General features: G+C 39.7%; 2 protein-coding genes and 2 long non-coding RNA genes across 9 annotated transcripts in view; 3 read left to right on the top strand and 1 right to left on the bottom strand.

Moving 5' to 3' along the window:
- Positions 1-984: 984 nt before the first annotated feature.
- Positions 985-1,996, top strand: LOC144082677 (uncharacterized). Its single transcript, XR_013303299.1, has 3 exons — positions 985-1,185; positions 1,814-1,878; positions 1,969-1,996. It is a non-coding gene; the product is annotated as an uncharacterized LOC144082677 (long non-coding RNA).
- Positions 1,988-2,754, top strand: LOC144082676 (uncharacterized). The gene is made up of 5 exons (XR_013303298.1): positions 1,988-2,001; positions 2,077-2,101; positions 2,183-2,260; positions 2,333-2,376; positions 2,698-2,754. It is a non-coding gene; the product is annotated as an uncharacterized LOC144082676 (long non-coding RNA).
- Positions 2,755-2,804: 50 nt separating this feature from the next.
- The window catches only part of fgfrl1a (fibroblast growth factor receptor like 1a), a 55,462-nt gene continuing 37,156 nt past the window's right edge, over positions 2,805-21,110 (bottom strand). Inside the window, exons 16-22 of one of the 6 annotated variants that reach the window (XM_077609378.1) lie at positions 4,914-5,026; positions 4,635-4,735; positions 3,883-3,938; positions 3,680-3,789; positions 3,358-3,467; positions 2,986-3,049; positions 2,805-2,909 (exon numbers count right to left, since the gene is read on the bottom strand). The gene's annotated coding sequence lies outside the window, so the exon portion shown is untranslated. Of the gene's footprint in view, positions 2,910-2,985; positions 3,050-3,357; positions 3,468-3,679; positions 3,790-3,850; positions 3,939-4,634; positions 4,736-4,913; positions 5,027-21,110 lie in introns of all 6 variants that reach the window. The other 5 variants (XM_077609379.1, XM_077609377.1, XM_077609380.1 and 2 more) reach the window with 5 other exon arrangements.
- Positions 16,421-20,039, top strand: spon2b (spondin 2b, extracellular matrix protein). Its single transcript, XM_077609983.1, has 5 exons — positions 16,421-16,606; positions 17,069-17,292; positions 17,655-17,846; positions 18,075-18,261; positions 19,578-20,039. Exons 1-5 carry the CDS (start codon positions 16,432-16,434, stop codon positions 19,754-19,756), a joined length of 957 nt encoding a protein of 318 aa, XP_077466109.1. The 5' UTR covers positions 16,421-16,431; the 3' UTR covers positions 19,757-20,039.

Raw genomic sequence — 21,110 nt, 5'->3', positions numbered from 1 at the left:
AGCTAGCAAGCCTGTTACAGCCGGGAAAATGGTGTGTGGGGCACTTTCAGCGCGCTAACTTAGCTCCACAAGCAAATAGTATATTGTTGTGTTGATTTAATGCCATTTTCCAAACGGACTATGCCGAAAATATGACAGGACAGGCTCGACTTTCATCATTAGCTTCGATGGCGATAGGAAAGAAGAAAGAAAGGAGGATGGATATTGTGTAAAAAGGATTTTTGGTGAGTAAAATATGGCTATATTCCTAAATAATATTTCAATTGTGGGCCAAGTTCTGATATCTGAAAAGCTCCAGTGTTTGTATTTAAGCTCCAGTGTTTGTATTTAATCACAAAATGCTGCTAGGAAGTGGATTTTACCCCAGTTTAATTTTCATTGCTGTCTTTTCCCGGGAAAAATCACCCCCCTGGCCTGGTTGTAATGTCTCAAAAGCTCCAGTATTTGTATTCAATCAATAAATGATGCTAGGAAGTGGATTTTACCTAATTTTAGTGATTGTTTTTGTCATTTCACGTATGGACGTATGGACGTTCATCGCTGTCTTTTTACCGGGGAAATGATACTCCGGGCCCGGTTCTGATGTCTAAAAAGCTCCAGTATTTGTATTTAATCAATAAATGCTGTTTTTGGCTGGATTTTACCCCATTTTCGGGCAATGTTTGCCCGTACGCCATTGACGTTCATTGCTGTCTTTTCCCAGGAAAATCACCCCCTGGCCTGGTTTTAATGTCTGAAAAGCTCCAGTATTTGTATTTAATCATGAAATGCTGCCAGGAAGTGGATTTTACCCAATTTTTGTGCATTAATTTATTGATTATTTTTATGTGTCGCAGCTGTAGCTGCAGTAGAGGTTTTATAGCCATAAAATAGTTTTTGAGGGTTGGATTGATACGTTAAAGGCGGTACCAGAAAATGCACCGCCCGCCACTCCTACTACGTCATCTTCAAAACATAGACATTGAGTTGGGAGGAACGTCATCTTCAAAACATAGACCTTGAGTTGGGAGGACATAACTCTATTGTGGAGCACAGTAAGGAAGCCACCATCTTTTCCCACATTCAATATGGGCGTGGTTACGTCTATCGCAACACGAGTGTGTAAATTACGCACATGCGCAGTGCTTCGTCTTCTCCAACAGCCATTTCTATGCTAACGGACGTCTAGCACACCACGCCAACGAGGTAAGGCGTTAAGCAATTTACTGGCCCAAGTGCGTTTCTTTCACGTTACCGGGAGATTTTTTAGGAATCAATTGAGCTAAAACGCCAACAAATCTGTTAGTTTAATGCCATAAATTTGTGCTCCTTGTCCCCACCGGCTGTGTGCCGCATGTGACAAGCTATCTTAGCATTAGCGTCACGACACCGCTTTTTCCATTTGACCACGTCAAGCCTCGTCTTGATGTTAATACTAAGAGATCTAGTCCGTTTTCTCCATTGTCGAGTTGTGTAGAAAGACTTTTAATTGATCCAAACAAAGCCTAGATATAAACGGACAGTTTGCTGGGTAAAGGCTCACTCAAAAATGACATCCACAGGCACGACTTAGTTTCGGTGTGTTTGGATAACTTTATTCATCCCGTATATTGCATGTACTGATAGTTTTCACTGCGAGTGTTAAACAAATCATTTAATCAAAAATTGTTAAGCCAACGTTCTCCTAGCTGTTAACTTGAGTCTGTATATTTAATCGCCTTGTTGGAAAAGGAAAATTAGCACGGAGCACTCACTAACTTATTTTCATTCTTTATCTTGATCATTTATTGTAAGATTTCTTTCATGTAATAATTGTTTGTCAACTCCCAAATAGCTTGGTTAAATCAAGATGCAGCTCTTCCCGTGTGCCCCAGGATACTCAAACCCTTGAGGTTACAGGTAAAACTAATCACATCTGTTGAATCTCAAGTCTCTGTATATGACAACTTTTGCTTATTATTATTTATTTTTTTCCCCCCCACACATCAGGTCGCCCACTTGAAGATGAGGCATCTCTGAACTGTAAGATTTCTCTTCTTGTATTAGTTATTTGGCAACTCCTAAATAGCTTTTTTAAATGAAGTTTTCCCCGTTTAGCATCATCTTTGGTCTTCTCATCAAGGTAAAACTAGATTTAACAACAAAAACAAGTCTATATGTTGAATCTCCAGTGTCTATATATGCTAACTTTTGCACACATCAGGTCCATGTCCAGACTTTGGAGGGTCTCCCAGTGATTTTCCTTGCAGATGCCTCGTCTCTGAACGCAGTCTTCTGAGAGGTTAGTTTATTGTAGAATATCCAAGTATTCATCCAGATCTATTTTATTGACTAAATTTACTCCCCCTCTTAGGTGAAGTCCAGAGTTCTCTGGCTCATGGTGACCAGATCCTCAAGGTAAGGAGGATTATACTTTTTTTTTTCAGTCAGACATTTTAATAAAAGAGATTTGAGTGTCAATTGTCTTTGTTAAAACACTTGGAGAAAAAAGACCCAAGACCCTCAATGGTCTTTTTTTTCCTTTATTTTTTTGGTGTTTTGTTTTTTCCCCCCTAAGTGTTTTAGGCTAAAAAAACGTTTTTAAATTATAAGTTTTTCTAAGTCTTTTAATTGTTTAAAAATTCTAAATTGCTTAAGTTTTTTTTCCTGACTAAGTGTTTTGGTGAAAATTTTCTAAGTCTTTTTTTTTTTAATTAAAAAAAATTGTCTTGTCTACAGGTGGAGAGGACTGGCCATGCAAATGTTTACCTTTGAATAAAAACTTTCAAATGTCAAGCTACTTGTGTTTTTTTCTTCATAGAACTAGCAAAAAAGATATGCATGTGTACATTTCAAGAACTTTTATTTGTCCACAAGCCATCCAGTATGTAAAGATGAGGTTGTATTGCTGTTCATGGACAAAGAATCTCTTCTTGGCACTGGATGGAATTCTGGAAAATAAAAAAAGAAGGTCAACACACAATAGACTAAGTCCAACATTAAAAAAAATAGTTAGGTTTTACCAACCTCAGAAAGGGCCTTCTTTCCATGGTGCCATCTCATTTCCTCAGTCAGCAAAGCCTTCATCCCACTGCAAAAGAAGGCACACAATATTAAAACCCTAGGAAGAAAAAAAAATATAAATTTTTGACACCCCCATGGTGTACTTTTTGTCCACTGCAGAAACAGGGAGACTTAAAAATGATCTGAGTCTTTATAAGAGGGATCTCCAACTGCAGTCCTTGAGGGCCCCTGTCCAGTTTATTTTCCATGTCCTCCATCACACCTTAATCAGGATCTTGATCATTTGATTCAAATGTGGTGGGAGATATGGAAAGCATACTGGATAGGGACCCTGAGGACCAGAGTTGGAGACACCTGCTCTATAATGACAAGTACCTGAGGGGATGTTGGTGTCAAAAAGTGTGCCGTCCACCAATGTCACCCTTTTTGGGGAAGTTTGTCTGGTCATCTTTCTTCAGCGTTGATTTGGTAAACTTGGGTGGACACTGAAGAGAAGCAAGATACACAATAAGTAGGTTTAGTACACATTACAAGAAAATAAATAACCTCCAACTGCAGTCCTTGAAGGCCCCTGTCCAGTTTATTTTCCATCACATCTTGATCATTTGATTCAAATGTGGTGGGAGATATGGAAAGCATACTGGATAGGGACCCTGAGGACCAGAGTTGGAGACACCTGCTCTATAATGACAAGTACCTGAGGGGATGTTGGTGTCAAAAAGTGTGCCGTCCACCAATGTCACCCTTTTTGGGGAAGTTTGTCTGGTCATCTTTCTTCAGCGTTGATTTGGTAAATTTGGGTGGACACTGAAGAGAACCAAGATACAAAATGAGTAGGTTTAGTACACATTGCAAGAAAATAAATAACCTGAAACACTTGGGTCCTGCATCGTCCACAACCTTTGCCTTGACTTCTTGACAGCTGTCATCTCTTCCGTGTCCGTGGCTTTAAACCTCTATAAAACACAGCATCATTATATAAATGCTTATTTAACCATTTTGACCAGTGGTCCCCGAACTATTCCAGAAAGGGCCACGGAGGGTGCAAGTTTTCATTCCAAACTGTAAGAGGAAACCTTTCCACCAATCTGGTATCCTAGTAGTACAATCACTGGATTGCACTCAAGTGATTCTTTTTTTTCAGCAGAAACCTAATTGGTTAAACTGTTAATGTTGGATCTGTTGGAACCAAAACCTGCACCCACAGCAGCCCTCAAGGACCAGTTTGGAGACCTATGAGGGAAAATTGTTATTTTATCATATGTTTAAACTCAAGTGAAAAATGACCCCTGCACTTTTGTTGACTGAATGTCTCAAACGCATTTAAAATAAAAAAAATGAAAAGGTCCAAACCCTGAGGTCTTCCTTTAAGAAAGTGAAGGGAAATGTCTATATTCTATAAAAGTGTACTGTTTATTCCTTACACCTCCACTGATGGCATTTATGTGAGTGTGAGTTATCCACACAAGTTCTTGCCATTTAAATTTTTTTTTTTTTTAAATCAACGCCAAGCCAGTTAGTTTTCATTCTAAATAGGAATGTATCATAATGAAAAACAAGCTGATTTAGCAAAGCCGTGAATACCGAACGCTGATATTTAATGATTACGCGGATATAGCAAATAGAAACTACTATTAAAAAAAATGACTCACTTTGCTGACAAACAGCTCGTTATGGCGTCGACAAGTTGCTCCTTTTTGGCTGTTATGGCCCCATTCTTGATGTTTCACAGCAATCCGTGTTCGTTGAGGAACTGAAACACACAATGGAATGAAACATTAAGAACTTTAAGTAACGCAATGTAGCCAATTTGTTTGCAAACATTTTACTGTCTGCATCCACGTTGGGCCACATCACGCGAAGCATGCTACCGTCAAAAAGCACTCTTAAAATGAGAACTGGGGCTTCGACATCCCCAGATGACAACGTACCGAAGGGGCTGCATTGTCCTGTGACAACTTTATCAGGTCTTTCTTCGGTAAATCGTCACTTCTGAGCGGCTTTGCGGCAAACTCCCGTCTTGGCTCATCCGCCATTTTGAAGACTGGGGGCGAGTCACATGACCCAAGTCAGAGTTCAAAGGCATTGAACTCTGAACTGGGTCATGCGTATTCAAAATAGACACGAAAAAATAGATTGTTTTCATAATAATGTGTATTAGTAGTCAATTATTAATCACAAAAGGCACATTTTCTTCCAATATTAATTGTTTTAAACTATTAGTGAAACGACTTAGATTGGAGACAGGAAGTTAAAAGCAGGAAGAAACAATGATAGTGTCCTCTAGTGGCTCAATGTCTTTTTTAAAGACCTTAATAAATACAAGGAAAAAGCCTTGTTATACAAGCTGTTCCAAAATGTTTAGTAGGCCAATAATTTTGACTACGCATTGTATAGTAAGGTTTTTCATGTAAAAAAAAAGACCATGTATAGTGAGGCATTTTTTTCTTAAAAAATGACAAGGTGTAGTAAGGCTTTTTTTCTTTAAAAATGACCATGTATATTAAGGCTTTTTTTTTTTTTTTTTACAAAAAAATGACCATGTATAGCAAGGCTTTTTTTTTTTTTTTTTTACAAAAAATGACCATGTATAGTAAGGCTTTTTTTTCTTAAAAAATGACCATGTATAGTAAAGCTTTTTTTTCATTAAAAAATGACCATGTATAGTAAGGCTTTTTTTCTTAAAAAATGACCATGTATAGTAAGGCTTTTTTCTTTAAAAAATGATCATGTATAGTAAGGCTTTTTTTTTTTTTTTTTACAAAAAATTGACCATGTATAGTAAGGCTTTTTTCTTTAAAAAATGACCATGTATAGCAGGGGTAGGGAACATATGGCTCGTGAGCCATATGTGGCTCTTTTGATGGGTGTATATGGCTCTCTGCTAATCTGTGTGGTAAAATATGGGAACCGCTGGTGAGAGACCACCTAAGTCCCGAATGCAGCGGCTTTTGAATCATATTTTTTCTTCATTATACTCTTCTGCATGCATACTCTCATTGATTAGCAACAGTGAAAACATGTTCTTAAAAGAATTCAGAGACTTCTTTTTTACTTTCAAAGTGGTGAAATGATTAATAAATGCACACATTTTCATGTATTTTTACTTTTAAATTCTGAGTATGGCTCTCAAGGAATAATGTTTGAAAATATGAATTGTTTATGGCTCTCTTCGTCAAAAAGGTTCCCGACCCCTGATGTATAGTAAGGCTTTTTTAACCAAAAATGACCATGTATATTAAGGCTTTTTTTTCTTAAGCAAATGACTATGTATAGTAAGGCTTTTTTTCTTTAAAAATGACCATGAATAGTAAGGCTTTTTTCTTTTAAAAATGACCATGTATAATAAGGCTTTTTTTTCTTAAAAAATGACCATGTATAGTAAGGCATACAAAATATAATATATGATTCAGATATTTCTTAGGCCAGCAGAGAAGGCATTGAAGGCCCTGACGGCCTGCCACTGCTATATATATATATATATATATATATATATATATATATATATATATATATATATATATATATATATATATATATATATATATATATCAGTGGCGGGCCGTCAGGGCCTTCAATGCCTTCTCTGCTGGCCTAAGAAATATCGGAATCATATATTATATATATATGTATATATATATATATATATATATATATATATATATATATATATATATATATATATATATATATATATATATATATATATATATATACACAACTATTTTGAGGATAAGTGGTACAATAAATGAATGAATATATGTATTTGTAGAACTGTTGTAATGACATATTCTCATGCTTTTTTCTCTTTAATACTTGTCATAGAAGATGGTAGAATGATTTCCTGACCCATTTAGCGATCATTACGGTTTCGCGTTATTGTGAGAAAACCATTATTGAGAGCCTTGTATCGGGATGGTTCCCAGTCCTACATGACAAAGAAAAAAATCTAGAATGGAAGATACATTCGAAAGTCCTTTTTTTAATGGGAGGTTAAGTGTACATGAACGGCAGCATTCACAGTATATCCCCCCCTTAATGGCCCGCCTCCACCAAGGTTACTTCCAGGCACTTGGAAGGCACTTCTTAGCAGCTGGAAACACAAGATGCTTTTAAGTTAAAAAACCTCCCTGAGCACAATAGGAACCAGATGCAGTTAAAGTGTGGTTTATTCAGCATCTCCATGGGGCACTGTGCAAGGAAGCCTTGGAGGGGATGAAACGTGCAAAACAAAACAGATGGGACGGAAGATATGTCAGAAGTGAACATAAAAGATTTAAACATCTCTATGTACTGTCAAATAATTGTTGCCAAAATGCCGTATTGAACAATTTGGGCTTTATTTACTCCAAATAATGTAGCTGCAGAGGAGTTTGGATAATGTGAAAAAGACTGCCAAGATTGCCAACAGTTTCAAATTGGGATGGAAAAAACATAGGTTTGAATGTTGTTGTTTTTTAATATTACAAAATGTGGATTTATGGCTCAAAGGAAATTTTCAGTGTGAAAAATGCAAGACAAAATGTCTGCAATTTGGGCTTTATGGAGGTTTTAAATGGTTTGAATCATTAGAAATGTAAGGTTGAATGGGAAAGATGATAAAAATATTGTTGCAAAAGAATGTATGAATGCCTGTTTTAAACAAAAAACAAATTTGGCATGTTGAGGCAAGGATTGGAGCCAAAATTAACAGGCTTGTAAATGCTGGCTGCCAAACTCCATTGACGGTTTTGGCAGGTCACCACATCGAGTAAAAGTTGGTCTACTTCTAACTTTATAGACCTTGTGGGCTAAACGTGTTATCACGCCAAGCCAAGCGTCATTAAAGCTGCTTATTAAAAGGTAACAAACAATGACTGGGGTGATTGTTAAGGGCTGGAAAAACGAGTTTCCATCCAGAACTATTCATAAAGTGACACCAATGGAAGACATAAATGCAGCCACTTCTATTAAATTAAATGTGTCATTAAATGTGACCTTGAGAAATTTTCAACTACTTATTCATGTGAATCACCAATGGAAATTTCTCGCCACCACAGAATCACAATGGCAATTACACACGACGTGTTAACAAGTAAAAAGGAAATCATAAAAGGTTGTATGTCTGATTTTTATCATATTTAATTGTATTTCTTTCCCAATCATGATGAACTCGTCCTTATTTGGTGTCGGTGGAGCTAGAGTTGACAATGTAAGCACAACAACCCACCTTTGTTTTGTGAGTAGAAGCACTCAAGCTAAACTTTCCCATCAATTTACATATGTATCCCTCAAAAATACACTGAAGAGAACGGAATCCAAAGGTGGAATACGTATGTTGTTGTTACTGGCTTACAGTCAGGTCACGTTTTCCCTCAACGTGTGGTATGTGTTTGTACCCGTGTGTGTGTGTGTGTGTGTGTGTGTGTGTGCCTGACACAACACTAGGAAGGTGCTGACCCAGTTTCAGCTGCTAGGTCTCTGGGGTTTCCTGTATTCGGTTCTGCCCACGTGCGTTTTGGGCTGGGAGGAGTTAACGGTAGATAGTCATGTGGCCCACAAGCACATAAACACACAGTGGTGGATGTAGAGCAACACGTGGACTCCAAATGATCAATAAAAGCAGTCGTAAATGCTTTTGGTGATGTAATTTTCAATGGTTACTTCATTAAACTGAACAAAAGTTTCAACAAAGTTGTGATGAAGTGAAAATTATCAATTGGGATACAAAATATCGCAATATATCACGATATCGGTATATCGTCCATACCCTAGTTTAACGTGGGTTGTGCATTCCGTGACCGGACAATTCGCCGAAAGACGTTTCGCCGACGGACGTTTGGCTACTACTTTAAACGCAAGGATAAAATAAAAAATATTTAAAAAATGGCAGCACATTGTAGTACGTACTTGTATTTAGAAAAATGTCCAGCGGGAGGCAGTCCATGCCCTTGTTATTCCTAAATGAATGTTATCTGTAACGGGCCGTATATGGCCCGCGGGCCGAGGTTGAAAAACACGTACACACACGATCCGGGGGCGGGGCGAGTGCGCGAATCCCGTTTCAGCGAAACGTCCGTTCGGCAAACTATCCGTCGGCCAAACGTCCGTCGGCCAAACGTCCGAGTACCGGTGCATTCTTATGGTCTACAGTGCATAATTTCCTATTTTCTGTGTTTGCGGAACTCCATATTCTGCTTGTGGCCGGAGGGTCTTATTTTGCCTACCCTATCCGCTAATCTACACTCTACGAGGAACGCGATCCGATCCGTCTGACCAACGTCTTCAGGCAATGACGCTGATGATTTACTCAGCGTGTGGAAATATAGAGACAAGGGAGGCTATTATAACAACGCCACAGTCTAAAGCAAACACCTCCCCTCTCGAGACATATACGGTTCAAGCCCGCAGGAAATGTATGGCTTTCCATTTGGATGGGAAGAAAGGTGTAAATGCGCGAGGCCATCTCGGCATAGTTTGCCTGTTTAAAGGCGATGACATTGTGAAAGTGAGATCACCCTTCCAGAAGACAGATTGGCCTCACTTTTCAATGAAGATGGATCACTCTTGCGGTACGCTAGAAAAGCATATTTGCATTTTCCGTGCGACGGCCTTAAAATATACATTTTGGTTTCGAATGTGTTTTGCAGAAGGTTAGAGTACAAGGAAGTAAGGTATGATTGAATCGACTAGATGTCCACAAGACAAGAGTTACATAACGTGATACGTTCTGTTGGATCCGGCCAGCAACATGCATGCTCCGGCTATTTTTTTTTATTTGACGTATTCATTGCATGTAGAGGTAGAAACCTCTGGATAACTCCAATACAATGATAAAGATGATCTAAAAATATGGCAATACGTCAATTACGACAGGAAATGTGGCTTTAATTGGGCTGTAATTCTTGATCTTTGAGGTAGAGCTAGGAGGCACTAATGTCAGACACTTTGGAACTGCTTTAAAAAAGGGGGAAAGCAGAGTATGTCATCTTCATCAGGGATATCATGTTATATTGAATTTTCTGTATAACCTTTCATAAACCGTCATTTCAACCAACTGCACCGCTTATGTAATCTCATATTCTTTTTCTTAACTGGCAACGCAAATTCTGGCCCTGGTCTTCAGAAGAAGATGCGGAGGACTCGTCTAATAGACCCAACTGGTACAGAGAAGCTGAAGAAACCCTTTTTTAATGACTTATTACACATCAATCAAATATGTGCCGTGATGGCGGGCACTCTCAGCAGACCAGATTTACAACCGGAGAAGGTGAAGGAAAATGCTGACTTGTAAGTCATTGAAGCGTTCTCAATTCCCCATCAGCAAAAAAGTGGAGGTTCTCTGTACAATAATTTGATGGCAACTGTCTCCCGTATTTGCATTTGTGGGTCTTCCCTCGGGCTGTGACGTCATACAATGTCTCGCGTCAAATCAATGGCCTCGAGATAGAACCTTCACTTTCTTTGACTGTTAAAATCGAATATGTTAAAACCCCACCTGCCCACACGGCAACAATAAATTATAACAGCTTTGATCTCGCTTAGCAGTGAATGAGATCAACGTAATGCCGTAATTTTTTTCTTCCATCCCCTGATTTTCCAATGATGGCTTGACAGGGGTAATATGTTCCAAAGTTTGTTTTCATAGGTGCGAGCGCTTAGCAGCACAATTTGCCGTGCGAATTACCTTCCGACAGTCGCTGTCTCTCGGGTTTCCTTCTTAATGAAATAGTGATGACGAATGTAGGCTAAGGAGATATCGGACAGCTGGGTTAGGGAATTAAGAAAATACTTAACACCTTTCTTTCTTTACTTGCCCACCACTTGATGGCAGATACTGTAAAAAAAAGTTTAGCAATGGTAGTATGGGTGTGGCAATATGCCGATATGAGGTAATATATCGGAATGTAGTTTGATTTGCGGTATCTATGCTATAATTGTTATTGAATCAATGGGAGCTTTTGCACCAGAAGCAATTCTTTGAATTTAATTCAATGTCATTTTAATGTTTAATTACTATTTACATTGGACTTTTAACGTATCCGATTTCTTTGTTAATGATTTTCTACATCCAAAACAGATTAGTTTGACTGACTTTTACTTAAATTTTGGATCACATTTCCATTCTATTTATTGTTATCCAGCAAAGACAGACTCTTAGACCATACATTACGCCATAAACACTCATCAATCCGCCCACAAATGCAAGAACATACCCGAAAGTATCAAAAACTTAGTATAGCCTAAATCGATTGCATAACCGGATTTAAAGGCAATGCTTCTAAGCTCCTATAAAAATCATAGCGTACAAGTGGATACCTCAGAACAATAACTATGTGCAATTGCAAAGCCTCTGCACGTCTGTCAGAACACTCTGGTTTGTTTCTGTCTCCTGGCTGCTTTTATAGTGGAAGGCCTTCATGCTTTACATCCTTTATTAGGTTGGCCAAAAAAGGCCGCAGAAGTAGCGATTGCCTTGGACGACAACATTATGGCTCTGGATCACCTCTTTATACTTTTTTTCCCTCCTTGCCATTGGCATCACAAGAAGAGCAACTGACGCGAAGACATTTATGTTCTTAAAGTCAAAGTCATCTGATGTAGTACACTACAAGAATTAGGGATGAGAACCGATTTACTATACAAGACTCATGATAACCTGGATGTCACCATATGGGAATACAACACTTATCAATACACGGGTCAGGAACTCAATCTACAAACAATGGGAAGCCATTGGTTTTAATAAATGTGGACTGGTTGGGCCCTAAAGGAATGGCAACATCTGCAGGTTGAGACAGCAACAATCATTTGTGTCTGGTTCATCTCACATTTTTACAGGTTTAGCGGCCATTTATTGATTCATGTTTTCCAAAACACAAATCCATTCTTCCTCTGGCTAACTTGCACCCTCTTAGAACTGTAAAGAAAGCGCGACTGACAGATGACCTAGTCAATTATAACACGATCCATAAAAATCGACACAATTTGTTAGCTGTTGCACTACATCCTCTTTTGAAACAATGTCAAGCAAAACTACTACAGAAGAAAAATGACCGTTTTCCTCTATTTTCTAGGTGCGTAGGGGTGCTGTAAATTAAGTTCTTTATACCTCCGTCCGGGGGCTCGCTGCCTCCCTACAGTGCGGGAGAAGAGCATGATGGGAATAACATGATGGTGATTTTGTGGGAGAGGGTCGGAGAGGACAAAGCAGATGAAGAATACAAGGATGAATGTAAGACTGATGAAGAATGTAAGCCAAATGGCTACAAAAATGACCTGTGTCATGTGATAATGCATTAAACTAATGCTAATTTGTGACAGTAACAATTAAAACGGTTAACTTTTTGGGCTGACATTTAATCATTTTGACTAGGAGGGGGCGAATAAACATTTGACTGAGATCAATGTCCTTATTCAGTCAGAGTGAGCAGCAGCAAGCAAAGTCAGCACTTTGTCTTAATGGGAAATTTATACATGCTGTGTTTTAATACTCTCAAGAAATAATATCCCAACCAAAACTTGCTTATCCATAATTTTTGTGATATAAATCACCTTGGCCTAGAAAATTTCACAAACGTCACAAACCACAGGATTTACCGTGATTAATGGCGCAAACTTTGGACGAGGTCAGTCGTGATGCCAGCGTCAGTCTGTGGAAATCAACCCACTCTCGTCTGGACTTACATTACTTATGAAAGTGAATAGAAAAAAAATGCCTTTGTCTATTAGAAAACAGAGTAGCTATCAAAATGAGTATTACGTAAAATATACAGAAAGAATTAGTTTACCTTTTACTTTTGCACCTTTTTTCTACTAAACTGTGAGAACTTTTGCCCTTTCTACACACACAAAGCTCAGTGTGTGTTTGCAGAACCATCCAAATGATCGCACGTGCTCCGTGATTGCTCCCACACACCAGCGGAAATTACTCGGAAATCAAGGCTGATTATTGGGCCCCTGTGATACTCTAGGTGGAGGTTGAAAGGGTGGAGAAGGTTTAATGTTAACACCAGGTGCTACAATATATACATACATATATATATACAGTTATGTGCACCTGCACATTTTTATGCTATAATGCCTTTTTACAAGTCTTACTGATTCCGATACCAACCAGTGCCGATACCAAACTTACATATACTACCCTCAAAGAATATGTTACTCAGATCAATCCCCGAATGATCCAAATTAGATATTTTTTACGGTACTCGGACGTTTCGTCAAAAGACGTTTGATCCCCGGACGTTTGGTCGACCGGACGTTTGGTCGACCGGACGTTTGGTAGAACGGACGTTTGGTAAAACGGACGTTTGGGCGCAGGGTTGTTACTGTTGAAACCAGCTCTCAAAATTATAATCATAAGCGAGAGAGAGAGAGTGAGTTTAATATCTAAATATTTAATATCAAAATCTCAACAGTAAACTCTCTGCTATAATTTGACAGCGAGCGAACCCGGCGACCAAACGTCCATTCTACCAAACGTCTGTTCTACCAAACGTCCGTTCTACTAAACGTCCGGTCGACCAAATGTCCGGGGACCAAACGGTCACGATTTTTTACGATCGGAAAATTAGTAAGAAATTGAAAAAATATACAGTTGGTAATTGGAGGATGGCTCTTTTCGTCACACTCATCACCGACCAATCTATATTATATAACATTTTTGTCAAGGGGAACTGCGAAAACAATGTGTATTGGAAACATAATGAATTCAAACTCAATTTCGAGGCGCAGGCTATACACCTTTACAAGTATTTCCATTACAACCGATTGACCCTATGAACGTGCTTCCTGTGGTCATGCTAACGCTGGCGCCCTTGTTTGGAGCGATTGGCGGGCGCTGAGACCCTTTGCAGACGACGCCACATTTTAAGATTCATCTTCCAAAGGACGTCTGCTCGCTGGATCATTGTTTTTAGGATTACTGGTAAAAAGTTCAGCGACGTCATTTTTTCAGCAACTAAAAAGCTTTGTTTTAATCGTTTCTTAAATGTCAGATTGGCCAAAGGCGACCAATGTTAAAGCCATGGTACGCGTGCAGTTTATTGGAAAACTTAATAACAGCAACACTGGGTGAAAATTGCTCATTACTGACAATACTATATCGATATGGCGATATTTTATGGGCAGTCATGGAGATAAAAAAATAAAATGTGTTGTTCCTGAGGCCAAGATGCACCTTCCCAACAATGAGATTATCCCTCGTAGACATCCAATCCATTTGAATTAGGAAGGTGGGCCCAAATTAACATTTGTTAATTTATGCTCACCCTCCCAGTTTAAATGGATTGGATCTCTAGCACTGTCAATGGGAAATGTAAAAATATCCTCTTTTACTGTGAAAAATTGTAGCGAAAAATGAAATTTACCTCCATGACATCAAATATCGGGTGACCTGAGCTAGTGCTAAAACAAATATCTAAATATCGATACTTTTGCAATCAAATATTGAAACCCTATTAATGACAAACAGCTCATCAGCCTGTAAAAATCCATATATAAATCAAACTGGACTGTAGGTCACAGGATTCAAAGCGGAGGGGAAAAGTAGCATCTTATGTTAAAAAAAGGTTGCCCAAAGTAATTAAATCTGACTTGATGACCATTTTTCCACCCCTGTTGTTTGAGTCTAAAGTAACCATCCTTTTGACCATATAACCACACCATGAAGCATGACTATTTTAGGTCTTTTGCCCAACACTTTTTCTCCACAAACATTGAAAAGTGTGTCACGTTTGAGCTGGCCTGGCATTCCATGTGGGTAGAGGATGCCATGTCCCCGTTTTACAGTGTGCGATGTTTGATTTCCATCCCGCAAGAAGCCACGATAACGGCTGCTGTTATTTTTCTCGATGCCTTGTGCATGTGTCTCTTTTGCTAATCTTTCATCCAGGTGTGCGCATATGCGGAGGCCGGCCAGGTGTGGTGCTTGGCTGCGATAGGTGCCTTGAGGTGGCACACAACAGTATGCGCTCACGTGCAAACACCCCAATATGCCAGCATGCTGACTCAGCCCACATCTAATGTTTTCCATATGGTCACGTTTCTCATTGGAAACACACACTGAGACACCTACACACACATCGTAGCCAGTTGCTGTCATTCCACCACGTTTTTTAGATTTCCACCATGTATTGTTAAGACTTTGGCCTAAGGGTGTAAAAACATATTGATATGGGGATTAGGGACGTCCCCAATCTGATCAGGTGAACGGAAATTGGGTCAAATCAGATTATTTTCAAAGGATCGGAAAAGGGGCTGAAAGATCATCTCATTTTCTGAACCGCTTTATCCTCACTAGGGTCGTGGGGGGTGCTGGAGCCTATCCCAGCTGACTCTGGGCCAGAGGCGGGGGATACCCTGAATTGGTGGCCAGCCAATCACAGAGCACAAGGAGACAAACAACCATTCACGCTCACACTCATACCTAGAGGCAATTTAGTGTCCAATCAGCCTACCATGCATGACTTTGGAATGTGGGAGGAAACTGGAGTACCCAGAGAAAACCCACACAGTCCCTGGGAGAACATGCAAACTCCACACAGAAAGGTCCGAACCTGGATTTGAACCCAAGTCCCCCCCACTGTGAGGCCGCCTGAAAGATCAGATTTTTAAAATGTATTTATTTATTAGAGTGTTAATGGCTTCAAGCAATATAATAATTTAGAGGTACATGAATATATCGCAACTTATAGTATGATGTTTTTACACGGCGTAGCGCAGGAGTTGACAAATAGCTGACTTTTGTGGTTCTGGCATGTGATCAATTGACAAGCAGATGCTGCTGAGCACGTGTAGGCGGGAATTGGAGTCAAGGGGGTTTGGAAAAGGAGGGGGAATGGGTGTAGGGAAGGAGGGGAGGAAGCTTCTTAAAATACATATAAAGGTGAAATTGTGCATTGGAGCTTCATTGTCACTTTTGCCGGCAGTCACATCCACATTTCTCCGCCTCCCTTTTCTCGCTTCCTCAAACTTTCATTCATCGGGAACCCTCTGTTGAACCGGTAAGTATTACGCAACTACTGTACTACGATGATATGACAATGTTTAAGAGGCATTTAGATAACACAGACAATATAATAGTTTTAAAAAATTCTTCGCAGCCAGTTAGTTCATTTATTAAACGGTTACATTTTTTTTTAAACGATATATTGGTTCTTGGAGTGATCTTATGGGTATCCTATTGGGTTACAAAATATCGATGTATATACACACACTCAAAAATGCATGTGAGTAAGTAATGTGTGTATTTATTGAAACTGCAAAGTGCTGCAATGCAAACATTGACGTAGCATACTTAAATATACCAAATGTTTAAGAGAAATGAAGGCTTTCAATTAACCTGAACGATATATTTCCTCAAAACTACTGTGTCCTTATTGTTTTCCTTAGTCTCCTTAAGTCATGGACACCTGGACATGCTTCTCCTCCGAAATCAAGGCCTTCTACCACCTAATGCTGGTCACAATGCTGACCCTTGGCCACGGCGTCCAGCCGATGCCCGTGCCGACCGACGTCCCTATGTGCACCGCCTCGGAACCAGCCCAGTACAGTCTTACCTTTACCGGCAAGTGGTCGCAGGCCGCATTTCCCAAACAGTATCCCGTCTACCGCCCGCCCGCCCAATGGTCGAACCTTGTCGGTGAGTACAAGTAGAACTAGAACTAGTATAGTACAGTTAAAAGGTAGAACACTAGCAATAACAGGTTTAGATGTGCCGTGTTATAGACCAACGATATCTTTGTCCTATTCAAGAACAATGATAAAACCTGAAGCCACTTTGGCTCAGTAATACAAATTTAGTTGTTACGTCTTTGACTGTACCCACCAAAATGTTAAATTGGGTTGAACGTCTATGTTCATAATGAGTTAAGAGCTAAAAGCAAAAAACGTACGGCTGAAAAAAACTGAACACCATCTGTGATGTAATAACCATCAAATGGGGTCACCTGATATGAGAAATCCATGTGAATTCCAAATTGAATACTCTAGAAAGCAATGGTTAACGTCAAGTGGATATAAGTAACTGATGTCAACGACTACAGTAATATACTGTATACTGTCACATAGGTGATCCCCTAACTTCCGTCCCCTTTGCCCTTAGGTGTAACCCACAGTTCCGATTACCACATGTGGCAGCGTAATAGTTTCGCCAGCAACGGAGTGAGGGAGTTCACGGAGAAAGGCGAAGCTTGGACGCTCATGAAGGAAGTGGAGCAGGCCGGGGAAGAGATTCAAAGCGTTTATGGCATCTTCTCAGCTCCTGCGGTTGTAGGAGGCACAGGCCAGAGCAACACTGTGGTTGAGGTCTTTGCCAGACACTCCTATGTGAGTCCCCAATACACCTGGTTTGATAAGTATCAGTGTAGCATTGATACCATTTTTTGGCTCATTACTTTTTTGGGGAGGTCTTGATTGAACAAATTGTCCATTCGTTGGAACTCCCAGAGTTCAAATGGATTGGACATCCATTAGAATGGCCTTTGGGCGGCCATGTTAGTTAGAGACATTCTCATCAAAGTCAATGCATTGAGATTAAAAAGAAGTCACATTATAAAAAGCTCAAGCTTCTTGTAGCCGAGCAAGATTTCAGGGTGGTTCCAAAATTGGGGGATGTATCCATCTAGCTTTGAAGTTAGAATGTACATGGTGTTTGATATCGCAATTTTTTATGTTTTTCAATTCTCCAGCTGTCGCTTATTGTGCGCCTCGTTCCAAGCCCCGACTGGTTCGTGGGAGTGGACAGTGTAGATCTGTGCGAGGGCGACCAATGGAAGGACAACGTGTCCCTGGAGCTCTTTCCATACGACGCCGGGACCGACAGCGGCTTCACGTTTTCCTCTCCCAACTTTGAGACCATGCCGCAAGACAAAATCACCCAGGTAGGTCATTCAGTAATGGGAGACCAGATGAACGTATGATGAGATTAGATTTAAGGTTTGAGCACAGAGTGCAAAAGCCTTATTTCAACTTTGAGGGAACTTAAAAAGAAAAATCAGTTCCTGAAGCCAGTTGGCATTTCAAGTTTTTGAATACCATGTCATGTTTTGAGAGGTAAACTAATAAAGTTGCTAATTGAATCACCTAAAGCAATTCCTTGGCGTTTTTAGATCACCTCATCGTTCCCTAGCCACCCTGCCAACTCCTTTTACTATCCCCGCTTGAAGCATCTACCACCCATCGCCAAGGTAACACTGACCAAGATGAAGAAGACAAACCAAATCATTAGCCTTCTGGTGGAGCCCACCCAGTCCAACCTCCTGCCAACGTGGAATGAGATTGAGGACAACCTCATAAGTAAGTCTGAGGACTAACAAAACACACATGGTTGTAGACGACCATTTTCTCATTTCACATTCGTAACACAAAAATGTAACTGTAAAACACATTTGTTGATTCTGAGTTTCCTATGTTTACTTGTCAGTGACAATCCAAAAACAGAATCAACACCAAAACATTATTAGATCAAGAAGTGTATGTTCGATATTCTGTATTATAAAACAAATATTTCAATTTGTTTTGGTAATATAATCCTCGTGCATCTATAATATTATGTTGCTTACTGCCTATAAATCAATGCTAAGGGCATTCTGACCTGCTTTAAAGCATTTGCGAGCCACTAGCCTCTGCACAAACACTCAAAGAGGACCAGAATGAATGAGAAAAAGGCACATCTGGCATCTTGTGGAAGAGTCTGATTCTTAGAAAACAACTGGGATAATGTGGGTCATTCCACCAAAATGGAAGGCAGATGCTTTCTTTGTCTCTTTTGTAGATATTTTGAGGCTACATTGCTCAAAAGCCAATTTAGCACTAATCACCTACTCACCATAAGGCATGTAAAATTTCCTCTTGTTCGAACCTAAACCTTGATTTGAATCGGCATGATCGGCTTCAAATATTCCAGATGCAGCATTTTTTTTCAACCAGGCTTTTAATCCAAATAAATGTGTCCATGTGTATGTAGCTATTCACAAGCAATTCTCGATCAACTCATTGAACTTACTTACTCTGGTATAATATATTCCCAGATGTGAACTAAATTAGGCCAAATTTGACTGGCAGTGTTTCATTCATTGGCCCACTAACATCTTTCCCCGAGTCCTTAATGGACCTGCAATATGAAGCGGGAATTAGCCTTGACGCAATCTTCCAACAGGCCATCCATCCTTCAACGCTGCCTCGGCGTCTCGCCCTTCTGCTTTTCTACTTTTAAGCCAATACCAATTTTCCCTCAATCTCTTTCACTAGGTTGTCATACATTTCTCCTGCCCTCAATTTGTTCGTCAATGTAGAGGAAAAGATTTTTCAATTACCCCATTTGTGCATTCCACATGTTTTAAAGCAGAGTTGGTCACTTTGACATTCCAGCAATTGAAGTCGACACAACCACACCGCGTTATGGTTAGCCCTTTGGGGATTGTGGTTATGATTATGAACCATGTCAGGTTGTACCGATATAATTATTTTTGCACTCGGTACCATTTCGATATATGGCTGTGCGGTAAATATGGGTAGATACCGATACCGTACCGAGACCACACCGTTAAAAAACATACGAGTGTTGCACCAATTACCACCCATGTACTAAAGTTTACCATTGTGGAACACAGAAACGCCGCTGGACTGCGAGGTGTCGGCATGGTCCCCCTGGGGGCTTTGCAAGGGCAATTGCGGAGACATGGGCCTGCAGCACCGCACACGCTATGTGCTCATGCAACACGCCAACAGCGGCGCACCCTGCCCTCTTTTGGAAGAAGATCGGAGGTGCATACCAGACAACTGCTTATGACTAGGCCGGGAAACAAGGCAGGAGAAAAAGTGGAAGGACGGCAGAGGAAAGAAGGATAGGAGGGACAGGCGAGGGCGCAAGAGACGTCGGAGGAGATACAACGGCAAAAGGTCTGAGTAGTGAACTGAACCTCTTCCTTAGTGTCAAAATTTCTCAAATCTGGGATCGATGAAAAGGTGTGCTGTGCTATCGTCACCATTGGATGCAATGTTCCAGGCAATGCAAAATAGCAATAGAACAGAAGAAAAAAGGAATGTATTTATTAACAGGATTTTACCCTGCCAAGAACAAATATGAATGTAGTCATTTGTAGGCTGTTTTTTTTGTACTCCTATTGTTGTACTGGTTTCATACTGAATTTATTTTTGTACAAAACAATACCAGAAATGTAAAAAAAAAAAGTTATATATGTATGTTCAATAAACGTGTTGATACAGGGGTGTTTACTTTGTTGTTGACTAAACAAATTGAAATTTGATTGTTGACATTGGGATTGTCCATAATGATTTAAAGTATGTATTTGGAATAAATTTGCTAATTTGGTTTGTTAAAACAATTAAGATATTTAACGATAATTGCTGCATAGCCCATGGAGCTAACATACTGTGACAGCCAACAAATTTTCATCGATTTTGTTCAGATTTCAAAGCAACTTTTTTGGGGTATTTTGGATATTAAGTATGGGCAGAAGGTGGAAAGCGTTTTGTATATGGAATTCAAGGCCCAGAATTATGAAAATCACGAGCACTACAAAACCAAAACAAACAAAAAATTCTGGACCATTTGCAAGCAACTCTTTCTGATTTTGTAAATGACAGATTTACTCTACTTAAATATCTCTGACCAAAAGTATATTGATTCAGCATTCACACCAAGGTGTGGGAGGACACGGGAATGTGATACTGAACTTAACTGCGAGGGGATGATGACAACTTTAGCAGATGCTTGGGGAGGTGAAGCTATTCTCTGTGAGGCAGTGGGTGTTTACATTAAAAACGACCTAGTAACACAAGTATGCTGCATGTCAGTCACTGAGTGCGTCAAACACACATTAAATGTGAGAGCAGTTTTTTTTTATCTGATCATGCTGGCTGCAATGAGTATGACAATATATCGATATGCTGATATATCAATGGGTCTTCACCAACATTTTGTCTAGTATTGGATTGGATTGGATAACTTTATCAGTTTATAAGGTTGATTTTGTGAACTGGGGATTTATAATGGTTGTATCGCAAATCGTATAGAGACCCGAGAGGTTTCCACTCCTATTGGCTAATGCAAACAGTCACTTGTTATGGAGACGTAAGTAGTGGCATTGAATGGAAGTTGGGGATTTAGGTAAAAATAGCAA

The sequence above is a fragment of the Stigmatopora argus genome, chromosome 9 (genome assembly GCF_051989625.1).
Source record: "Stigmatopora argus isolate UIUO_Sarg chromosome 9, RoL_Sarg_1.0, whole genome shotgun sequence".
NCBI classification, from domain to species: Eukaryota; Metazoa; Chordata; class Actinopteri; order Syngnathiformes; family Syngnathidae; genus Stigmatopora; species Stigmatopora argus.
Note: the sequence above shows the minus strand (reverse complement) of the source record. Positions and strands in the feature narration are given on the sequence as shown.